Source organism: Myotis myotis, unplaced genomic scaffold (assembly GCF_014108235.1).
Source record: "Myotis myotis isolate mMyoMyo1 unplaced genomic scaffold, mMyoMyo1.p scaffold_m19_p_5, whole genome shotgun sequence".
In the NCBI taxonomy this organism is placed as follows: Eukaryota; Metazoa; Chordata; class Mammalia; order Chiroptera; family Vespertilionidae; genus Myotis; species Myotis myotis.
This window is the reverse complement of record NW_023416357.1, coordinates 26,689,720-26,701,558: the sequence shown is the minus strand read 5'-3', so window position 1 is coordinate 26,701,558 and position 11,839 is coordinate 26,689,720. Positions and strand designations below refer to the sequence as shown.

At 44.9% G+C, this 11,839-nt stretch overlaps 1 protein-coding gene across 6 annotated transcripts in view; it reads left to right on the top strand.

Annotated features, from left to right (window-relative positions):
* Nucleotides 1-213: 213 nt before the first annotated feature.
* The window catches only part of ICE1 (interactor of little elongation complex ELL subunit 1), a 57,727-nt gene continuing 46,101 nt past the window's right edge, over nt 214-11,839 (top strand). For 3 of the 6 annotated variants that reach the window (XM_036308012.1, XM_036308010.1, XM_036308009.1), the window contains exons 1-2: nt 216-543; nt 11,533-11,591. In XM_036308012.1, the coding sequence (XP_036163905.1) occupies nt 463-543; nt 11,533-11,591 (140 nt within the window). In that variant the 5' untranslated portion in view covers nt 216-462. Of the gene's footprint in view, nt 544-11,532; nt 11,592-11,839 lie in introns of all 6 variants that reach the window. The other 3 variants (XM_036308017.1, XM_036308019.1, XM_036308020.1) reach the window with 2 other exon arrangements.

The following is an 11,839-nucleotide window of genomic DNA, read 5'->3' as shown; positions in this document are numbered from 1 at the left end:
GCCCATGGGAAGTCTGTCACGCAGCAGTCCGGCAATACAATAGGAACCAGTACACGGTACAGGGAGGGCACCTCCGATGCCTCTGCTATCCCTAACTTTTCCTTTGTGGGCGTGGTCCCCGCCGCATCTGCAGGGCTGGGCCCTTATTTTGCTCAGGCGCTACCTTAGGCAGCTACATGCCGTGACGAGGGGCGGGGCGAGCTAGGGCGGGGCGGGTCCTGGCCGTGCAGCGTCGCGTCGGGGGCCGCACCGGGGAGCGTTTCTCTCTAGTGCCTGGGGCAGCTCTGGCTGGGAGAGCCTTTGGCCCGCTCCACGGGGACTTCTGTGCACGGATGGACCCGCCCGGACACGGCGGGAAGCGGCCTGGCAGGCGGCGGCCCCGGCGACGTCAGCAGAAGCAGTGCAGGGCCAAGGCCGCGGGTCCCTGAGGCGCGCGGGCCCACCGGGCCCGGCGGCGGCACCATGATGCCGGGCGAGACCCACTCGGCGGCGCCTGGGGCGGCGGATCTCTCGCGGTGTCAGGGCTGCGCTTCCCTGCAGCAGGTGCGGCGCCTTCCCGGAGCCGAGGACGCGGGGGGGCTCGGTGGGCGCGCGGGGCTGGGCGGAAGCTTCCCTGCCCCCACCCCCCATCACCCCGCCTCCGTCCGTCGGTTCTCCCTGCACCCCCTCTCCCCCCCGGTTCTCCCTTCTCTTTTGCTGCAGTTGTTTTGGGAACGGCTTCCTTTGCTTTATTTGGGATTGGAACCCTGGATTCATATTCGGGGATGCGGTGGGGGGCGGGGGAGTAAGCGAGTTCTGGAGGGCCCCCTCCACCGCTTACCCAGCCTCAGGCTCCCCAGGGCTTACATTTAGGTCGGTGAGTGATAGGATCAAGGTTAAGGTTTTTGCTTGTTCTGGCCCGTCTGTAAATACTTCTTGCCTGGAGGCAGGCTCTTGTGCGACGAATGGCATGCAGGTCCTGGAAGTCTAACGGCGGCGTGGACGGTCCGGCACCGTGATGACAGGAGTTGCTAGTGTGTGGCTCCAGGTCTAGCGAAGTAGTGGGATCGCCCCAAGCACTGGCTTCCAGCTGGACCCTCCTAGTTGTCGGATGTCGGTGGCTCTTTTAACTTCCTACTGTCAGCGTCTTTCCCAGTGGAGTGGAGCTGTCCACCTTCACCTACGGGATGTGATGAAATCACCGTCTGTTTTCTATGGTGGTGTAGGTGCGAGGGACGCACAGCGGTGAACAAAATGGGTCAGATCTGCTCTCATTTGTAAGATGTACGTGTGCAAGTAAGGCTTTATAAGGTCCTGAGTCCCAGAAAGGAAATAAAGGAGGAGTTGAAATGGTGGGCTTGTCTCTTGGCTGAGGTGGCAGGCAGGGTGTTTTTCAGGAGGTGACATGGGGAGATTTTGATGGGAAGCAGCAGGCTAGATAGACTCGGTGTGGGAGGAGCTTTCTAAATAGAGGGATTCACAGGTGGAAAGGTTATGAAGTGAGAAAGAGCACAGTGGTTTTGAGGAGCAGAACGTGGTGTGGGCACGGTGCAGAGGGGAGAATACAGTACTGATGAAACGAGACCAAAAAGGACCGTAGGACTAATAGGCCACTAAGGAAAGTTTTGTGTGTGTGTATGTGTGTGTGTGTGTGTGTGTGTGTGTGAATGTGATCTATGACCTGATCTCAGACGTTTTAATTGTTGAGAGCAGGGGAGGGAGAAAAGGGAGTTCTGCACTGCCACTCTGGAATTGGAGAACTAATAATAAAATCACTGAATTGAGTTGTACATAAGGCATTTGCAACGTGGTTTAATTTTTTGCCTCTCAAATCCTGGGAACATGGGTGAAATTATCTCGAATCATTAAATTCTATCTATTCTTTGCACCAGTTCATTCAAATATTTATTGATCACGTGCTGTGTTTCAGGCAGTGATTACAGGGGGGAGGGAGCATGGGAGACAAATACCCTTGCTCTCTTGGAGCTTCCATTCTAGGAGGTGGGGATAGGAGACATTAATCAAGTTACATGAGAAGGTAATAAATTGGAGACAAATTAAGCAGAGAAGAGGGGATGACAAGTGGGGGAGGAAGGGACCAATGGCTGGGGTAATTAAGGAGTGTTGAGAAGGCCTCACAGGAAAGGTTGTGCTTGAGCGGGGTTGGGGCAGGGGTGAGAGAGAAGCTCTGTAGATATCTTGGGAGAAAAGCATCCCAGATAGTAGTAAAATCTGGTGTGGAGGCGTGACACAGGAGCTTACTCAGTGTACTGGAGAATAGCAAGGAGACCAGGTATCTGGGGTGGAGTGAATGTTGGTGTCTTCATCTGTTTGGGGTTGCTATAACAGTACCATAGACTGGTTGGCCTATAAGTAACAAATTTATTTCTCACAGTGCTGGTGGCTGGGAAGTCTAAGACCAAGGCACCAGCAGATTTGGTGCTGGTAAGGTCTGATTGCTGGTTTATGACTGTTTTCTGCCTGTGTCCTTGCATGGCAGAAGGGAGAAGAGAGTACTCCGGGGTCTCTTTTATAAGGACATGATTCCATTCATGAGGGCTCTGCCCTCATGACTTAATCACCTCACAAAAGCCCACAAGTCCAAATTCCATGACCTTGGAGATTAAATTTCAACATACTAATTTTTTGTGGTACCCAATCTGTAGCAGTCAGGGAATCTGATGAAGTCACGAAAAGGAGGGCCTGATTATGCCTTGTAGCTATTACTGGGATTTTTACTTATACTCTGAAAGAATAGTTTCATTGGAGGCTTTTGTATAGGAAAGCAACTGCTGTGAATTATTCTTTGCAGTTGTGTATCTGATCTTCCTTCAGAAATCTGGTCTACCCATAATCCCATCTTTTTTTTAAATATGTTTTTATTGATTTCAGAGAGAGGAAGGGAGAGGGGGAGAGATAGAAACATCAATTATGAGAATCAGCTGCCTTCTGCACACCCCCTACTGGGGATGGAGTCCGTAACCCAAACATGTGCCTTGATGGGATTGAACCTTGACCTCCTGGTTCATGGGTGGACGCTCAACCACTGGGCCACATGGGCTGCGTAGTAGTCCCCATCTTGCTTAAATGTAGCAACTGTATCCTCCTGGTTGCTTAGGCCAGAAACTAGATGTCATTCTTAGTTCCTCTCTTTCTCTCAAACTTGCCTCCAATCTATCAGCTGGTCCTGTTGGCTCTGCCTTTGTTATCTGTTCACTTCTCTCAATCCCCACTGCCTCCACACGGGTGAACCACTATAACCTATGGCCTGGATATTATTTCAGTAGTCTCCTAAGCCTTAGGACCTAAGGAGTCTCCCTCCTTTCACCCTTGGCACATTCCCACTGTTGGTTCTCAAAACAGCAATAGGAGTAATTATGTTAAATCTCTAAACCCAGGTGTCTGCAGACTTTTCCTGTAAAGAGCAGGATCATAAATATTTGGTGGTGTGGGTGGTGGTCTTCATGACTATCAACTCTGCCATTAGAGTGTAAAAGCAGCCACAGGCAGTACTAAAGGAATGTGCTGGTGTGGTCCATCAAAATATTTACAAAAACAGGCAAAGGGCCTTAGTTTGCAGGCCTTTTTCCTAGATCTGGATACATCTTTGCATTTGGATTTTCTGTTGCTTGAAATGCCTTTTTAGGGGAAGAGGGTGATTAGAGTGTCTGGAATAAGTCTTTAATATTGCAAAGTACGAATGGAAAAATGGATTCGTGGCGGATTATAGAGGACCTTGAATGGTTACCACCTTAATATTTTGTTGTTATTTCTGTCAGCATTATGGAGCGGTGAAGGGTTTTGCATAGTTACCACACAAGAGCAGTGCTTATAGTAAAAATAACAGGTGGTGGTGTTCAGGGTGGATGGATGGAGGAGGTGCAACTAGCTCTGGTAAATTATTTTACTAATGCATACTAGTGATAATAAAAGCCCAGATTAATTGAAATTTCCTGAGCCTGGGCCTGGAGGTTCTGATTATGAGCAACTGCAGAATGGACAGATCTCAAATTAGGGAGTAGAAGGCGCAGAGATTTAAAATCTGAGAGGCAGGAGAAAGTGAGACCGAGGCACCACAGGTATAGGGAATGTGGGGCTGACGTTTTGGAATGACGTCAGAACTGGAGAATTTCAGCTGTTTTCACATTTGTTGTTTGTGAAGCACAGTGCCCCCAGGGCACCCGACCATAGATCCAAGAAAGTCGAGAAGAGGCTAGGTTAGGTGGGTGCTGGGTTCATTGTAAGAATTTTATTTGGGGAGAGATGGGAATGGAAGAATGGAGGGGTATGTTCTGTCACTTGAAAAATAAAACCACTTTGAAAACCTTCGTGGACTAGATGCTATCATGAGCATTCTGTGAAGAAAAAGTAGTTGGGTAGTGACAAAGTTGAGCATGGAATGGTGAGAAAAGGAGAAACAGATAAAGATAAGATAGTTCAATAGGAAGTGTATAGGAAATCAGTTTTGGAAAGCATGAGAATTGAGAACAGGCAATTGCATTTGTCAGCGAGAGGTCAGTAACTACCTTAGGAAAGATGTTTCTGCATCTTTACTACAGCACATTCCGTGTTCCAGTCAAAGTCATGCAAGAGAGAAACTTAAGAGGTTCCATGCAGAGAGAAGATAATCCCACTGTGTAGTTCTAACACACTGAAACTCTGGATCTTTTAGAAAATGTACAGTATATTACAAGCGCCTTCCCTGCAGGAGGCCTTTGCCCAGTGCTGCGACTTCATCCTGAGCTGTAATGGGGACTCAAACTGTTCCTGTCCTGAGTTGAACAGTTGTTTGTTTACATTGGAGATCTCCCTTCATTTCCTCCCTGTCCTCTTTTTCTTAGTGGTTGAATAGATAGTGTGCCTGCTTGATTCAGAAGTGTATAGATGACCACATTTTATGCATTTTTTTACAAAATGCATATTACCTTAGCAGTCTCACATATTACCTTATCTTTCTTTTCTTACCCTAAATGATTGCAATGGTTCATGAGGGATCTGTAGTTTAATGTCCACATGGGTTGTCAAACTTTGTTAGTTATAAACCAAAATGGACCTTACTCTGATAATACTATGCACAAGTAAAGAAGTCTTAAATTGAGTGGTTTTAAGTTAAGCTGCCATAAGTCTTTCCTTATGAAGGAGAAGCACCCCTCCTCCCCCCGTTTTTTCTTAACAGTTTCATTTATTGCAAAGCCAAACATTTTAACTCTTGGGGGTCCAGATGAGAATTTGAAGCATATGTTTATACTGTTTAGTTAATGTAACTAGATAGCTTCAGAATAGATTTGAGCCTGTCATTTACATAAACTTGTGCTGGACTCCCATTGATAATTGCCAATGGTTGAACTTCATAATTTGGAGCTTCACACATATGCCCCCATAGACATTGATTTGTAAATGGTTATATTACAGGAGTGCTCACAGAATTGTTATTTATTCATTTAGCAAACATTTATTGAGCATCACTGCATCTGTGATGCTATGGTATATTGGAATACAGTCAGGAGCAGAAGAGCATGGAGCTTGTGTTCTAGGTGAGGTTACAGATGAGTGAGAAAGCAACCAGACTATAAACATAATGCAGTAAGTACTGTGTTGGGTGATGTACAGGGTATGTTGAGCATCTAGGAGGGACAACTGAAGGCTTTGTAAGAGGAAGTGAACCTAGACAGGTCTGAAAAATGATTTGTACCTAATTAAGAGGGAAGAGATGTAAGGAAAATATTCTGGATAGGAACATTTCATGTGCAGAGGCTTGGAGGGGAGAAAGTAGTTTGTGATTGATTAGGCACAAAAAGTCAAAGGTAAGGGCAATGGAAGAACAGGCAGAATGGATGGGGTGGGAACCTTCCAAAATTCCAAGTTCCCAGACTCCAGCCAAGGGCCAGCCTTGCAAGCAGGTTTTTGTAAGGATAGCAGTCTCAGGCCCGATGTGGGAACTTTTCTTGTACACACAACTTGGGGGTGCTCTGGCCAGCTAGTGAGTAGGGCCAGAATGCTGCCAAACATCCAGAGTGAACTGACTGGACTGCTCCCACAACTAAGAATTTTTCCCACCCCAAATGATAGTGTTTGAGTAGTAGTGACACATAATTTACTCTTCCCCAAGTTATCTATTTACTTACTTGCTGTGTACCCATAGGTTTTACTTATTTAGTGTTATTATTCTGTAATCTACCTCAGCCAGGCCAGCTGGCTTGCTCCTTGCCAGGGCTGTCCTGCTGCCTGCTCCTCACGGCTTCCGTGCTCAGTCACTGTTTTGATTCTACTTCCCCAAGAAGCGAAGAGAAGGTAGGAAGAACAGAGAGGATTTCTTTTTCTCCACTGTTGCATATTCACAGTGACATTCAGAGGAGATTGTATAGATAAACTTAAAACAGTACACTATAGAAAAGGAATGAATGGGGAACGGAAAGTCTGAGTAATGGGTTCCTCTTGGATTTGTTAGTGGCCCAGTGAGTAAGTATAAAGCATTGCTTGAGAAACTCACCCAGAGAGCAGAGAAAAACAAAAGCTGGCAATTGTGGAAGGAGAGGAGAGAGAATTGAGAGTAAATCTGAGCCTTCCAATAGACACCGGAATAAAAATTCAGAAGAGAGCAGGGCTGCTGGGAGAAAAGCAATAATCAAAGAAACCAACCACCTTCACTTTTCCTGGAGGAGGAAGAGTAGCCTGAACCTTTCTTCCTTCCTTGGATGCAGGGTAATAGGGCTCTGCGCATACCCCTGAGAGTGAATGTGGGTCAGGAGGGGGCTCCAAGGGCCCCCCACCTAGATTCAGACCGCTCAGCGTTCACAACTCCAAGATTCATTAGTTGGAGACCTTGGCTGCACCCATCAGTGACATTTGAATCAGATTGAAGAAAATAGAATGTTTTATTAGGACACTGCTGTATCTGACCAGCTTTGAACTGCCACCCAACCAGGCCTTAGGAGAAAAAATAAGTCAGGGACTAGGATGCTGTAGGAAACCAAGAAGTCATATTCATTTAGTATGTTATGTTTCTCTTATATAATGCTATGTTTTGTGAATTTAGGTTTTTGTTTTTATTAGTATTTTATTTGTTTTTATATGAGCACAGTTTAGAGAGACAGCTAGATGTGTAAGATTTGGTAAGACAGCCCCCACCCCCTAGCTCCCCTAATTTCCCCTTCCCAAGAGACAGCACTTTTAATTACTTGAACAGTGTGTGTTTCATAATAAACTTTCATATTGTTAAAATAACAGACTTGTGTTGGCTACTTGTTTTTCATTTTTAGGCATGTCATTTGATTTCTGACTTTGGAAGGTGAGAATTGAGCTCTCTTTCTGTCCTGTACCCCACCACACCTGAGCACCCCTTCTCCGTTCCCCCTACCCCCATCCTCAGTGTAGTTATGATTTCAGTTAGGTCACTATGGGAGTTGACCTAACTATATGTTATTCAGAGCTAAGCTCTGGAGTAAATTACAATTACTTTTCCTTTTCTGTGTTTTCTTGTTTCCTCTGGTTAATGACTATATCCTTAATTCAACTTATTCATCTTAAAATTGTTGAGGAGTGCTTACTTTATGCTGCGGGCTGGGTTAAACACTTTGGCTCATCCTATTTAATCCTGATAGCAAGCCAGTTTTGTAACCTCCTAGTGTTTGTCTCCTTCTCTGTGCAGTTGGAAATGGTTCTGAAGCAGGGAGAAGTCAAGTAAATTTGCCCAAGGTCACTTAGCCAGAAAGTAGAGGAACAGGAATTTGAATCCAGCTGCGTGTGACACTAGGTCTGAGGTCTCTGGAATGTCTCTTGCCTAGCACTTTACATTACAGATGGCATCTGGAAGCAAGGTGGGGAAAGTGAGATCAATTAGCAAAAAACTTGAAACAGAATGGAAAAAGAGAAAGAATCACTTTTACCAAAAAATTGTAACTTAACTGCATGAGGAAAAGCAACTGTACATTCACTTGCACTTCTCTGCCTTTTAAAGCTTTCATTCAAGCAGATATTGTATCATTTTCTTATTAGGGGAAAAATTCCCTCCTGAGCCTTCAGCTCTAATCTGGTACTCAGCTGCCTTCCTAGTCTTTAATTATGCTCTGTGCTCCGCATTGTTCTCTATGGGTTTGTCCATGATTTTGGTGAAGCCTGTTCACATCTTTTAGTACCTCCCTGAGCAAGGATGTCTGGGAAGTAAGTTTATGAAGACTGCAGATTTGAAAATATCTATTTTACTATCACTATTGATTGCTAGTTTGTATAGACTTTTATTTAGAATTCATTTGTTTTCAGAAAATTTTGAAGGCTTGCTTTCTAGGTATCCAGATTTCTTGACTGCTGTTGAAGTCTGAAGCCATTCCGATTCCACATTCTTTGTATATGACTTGTTTTTGTTTTTCTCTCTCAGGATTCCTATAGACTGTTTGCTTTGTCTCTGATATTCTGAAATTTTATATTGATGTGTCATGGTTTGGATCCTATTTGTATCAGTGTGTTGGGACCTTTCAGTTTGGGAACTTCTGGCTTCATTTCTGGGATCTTTTTCTTGAACATTAGTATTTCTTTGATTACCTCTCCATCTTTCTGTTATTCTCCCTGTAGAACTCTCATTGTTGGGCATGTGAACTTCTTACACTGACACTCTAATTGTTTTTCTTTTTCTTTTCCATGTCTGTGGTTTGCTTTATTTTGGGGGACAGTTTTTCAACTTTATTATTAAGTCTATAATTTTGCTTCCCTGTTTTAAATTAATTATAACAGTTTTTTGAGGTATAATTCATATGCCATAAAATTAAACCTTTTAATGTGTACAATTCAGTGGCTTTTAGTATGTTCACAGTTATCTGATCTTGTCACCACTATGTAATTGTGAAATAGGTTTACCTACACACCCCTGTATCTCCCCAAGAAACCTCTTCAATACAGGGTGGGGCAAACGTAGGTTTACAGTTGTGAGAACATGAAACAGGGTTTATTCTTGTATTACTTATTAATTATTGTGTTATTTTTTATACGAACAACTGTAAACCTACTCTTGCCCTACCCTGTATTAGCAGTCATTCCCTGTCCTCCCCTAACCTCCTCCACCCCAGCCACTAATCTACTTCCTGCCTCTGGATTTGCCTATTATGAACATTTTATATGAATGGAATCATACATCAACTAGCCTTTTGTGACTGGCTTCTTTTACTTGGCATAATGTTTTCAAGTCTCTCATCCATATTGTAGCCTGTATCATTCATTCCTTTTCATTGCCAAATGACCACGTTGTATGACTGTATGACATTTTGTTTATCCATTCATCAGTTGATGAATATTGAGTTTATTTTTACTTTCTGGCTAGTGTGAATAATACTGCTATAAATAAGAATGTACAAGTTTGGCTTGAACATGTGTTTCCAATTCTCATGGGTATATATACCTAGGAGTGTAATTGCTGGATCACATGCTTAACTCTGTTTAACATTTTGAGGAATTGCCAAACTATTTTCCACAGCAGCTGCACCATTTCATACTCTACCAGCAATGTATGAGGGCTCCAATTTCTCTACATCCTCTCCAACACTTGTTATTGCCTGTCATTTTGATTTTAGCCATGCTAGTGGTGTTTATAGTCTTACTTTTTAAGAGCTTTTTATTTTAATTTCTTAGATCTTGATCATTTCTTGTTTCATGAATTTAATATAATTTATCTCAGATCATATTATTTTTTTTGAAGTTTTCTTCTTAATTTTTGCTTAGTCTAAGTTTCTTTGGGTTGTTTTGGTCTCTCTTTCATGTTACAAGTTTCTGAGTTTCATTGCAGTAGGTCTGGATAGGCCATTTATTGACTAAATAATATCTGATGTCAGTACCTTTATCTCATCTCCAGGCTGATTAGAGTTCCTCAGCTCCTCAGATAAATTGTTTCAAGTCCCTGCATGGAGAGCAAAAGGATTGGCTGCCACCGTCTGGGAGCTTAATGGGGAGGAGAAGCAGGTGGCAAGTGTGTGTTAGGTGTACCTGGTTCCTCTGTTCTTGGTCTAGTCCAGTGAAGGCCAACCTATGACATGTGTGTCAGAGGTGACACGCGAACTCATTTTTTTGGTTGATTTTTCTTTGTTAAATGGCATTTAAATATATAAAATAAATATCAAAAATATAAGTCTTTGTTTTACTATGGTTGCAAATATCAAAAATTTCTATGTGTGACACGGCACCAGAGTTAAGTTAGGGTTTTTCAAAATGCTGACATGCCGAGCTCAAAAGGTTCGCCATCACTGGCAGTCCATCTGTTCCAGGTGTTCTCAGTGTCCCAGGAGGAGACTTTTTTCAAAAGCAAAGCTCCTGCTAGATGAGGGAGGACCAGCTGGCTAAGAGGAATCTGGTGTCTGATTCCCAAGCTTGTTGATGTTTTGCAGTGTAAACTGAGTACACCACACTGAAATCAAGTACACACAGTCAGAGCATCTGTACAACTAACTACTTGCTCTTAGAGTTCCATCATTCAGGTAAAAGATTCACAGAGAGGCAGTGTGGGCTTAGGATCACACTGCATATTTTTGTGTGTTATACACAATGGAAATAATAGATTTACATATTTCTGTGTTTATGTAACACAGTAAATAACATGTTTGTGCTTTATAATAAACTAGGGACCCACTGCACGAATTTGTGCACCTTGAAAGGAACTGTGGGCCGTGAGGTTGCGGTGGGCACCGGGGCAGGTCTTGGCCCATCCTCTGCACCCCCACTCGGCCCCTCCCACCATGGCCCCCGGTCCCCTCTCTACTGGCAGCCCCGCTCCTGCCACCGCTGCTGTCACACACTGATGGCGCCCGCCCCGCTCGCACCCGCTGATGGCATGGAGCAATTGGGGCTGGTGCCATCAGTGGGTGCGAGCAGCAACTGCTGCCCCGATCGTCCCTCAGGAGCGGGAGGGGAGCGTGGAGAAGCCCTCAGGGGCGATTGGGGCTGGCAGTCGCCTCTCGCACCTGCTGCCAGTGACGGCCCCTCTCGTACCTGCAGCTGGCACTGGAGCCGCCGCTTGCACCCGCTGCCAATGCCCGGCACTGGTCCTGATTGCTTAGCGCCATCAATGGGTGCGAGCGGCAGCTGCCGGCCCCTTTTGTGCCTCAGGAGCAGGGAGAGGTGAAGCCCTGAGGGGTGATCAGGGCTGGCAGCCGCCGCTCCCACCCGCTGACAGCACCAAGCCATCGGGGCTGGCGCTGGGCGCCAGCAGCCTATGTGAGTGGGGCTGGTGTCGGCAGTAGGTGCAAGCGCTGAGGGGTGGGGGTGGGGGGGCCGTGGCACACGGGAGCAAAGAATTTTCAGTAACCACCAGAGGCTTGCCCCAGTGACAGCGACCAGCGCCCCGCCTTGATCTGATGCACCTGCTCCACCATCCTGCCACTGCTGATGCCTGCCATGTTCCGTGCACGCCCCCGGTGGTCAGCGCATGTCATTGCTACCTGTTTGTTTGGTTCCGCTGTTCGGTCTATTTGCCTATTAGGGTTTTATATATATAGATGACATGCTACCTTAAAATTATATTTAAATTAATTTACATAAAAACAAGTACCTGACTAGTGTTTTTTTTTCTTTCAGAATTTAAATGAATATGTTGAAGCATTAATCACCTTGAAGCAAAAAATTATTAATACAGAGTGAGTATATTCATGTGTTTGGCTGAACTTCATGGACCTGGACAGACAAGCTGAAGTGGGAGATGATGTTAGACCCCTGAGCCTGAAAGGCGAACTGGAGTTTATCTTCTGAAGCCTACATGGTGTTGTGCTGATTATAACGAAAATCCTGTCCTCATCATTCACCTTCTGTTATTGGCCTTTACAACAACGTTCATGTCTTAGGAAGCGATTATTGCTAAACTGGCAATTTTTGTAAAGCTGTCTTA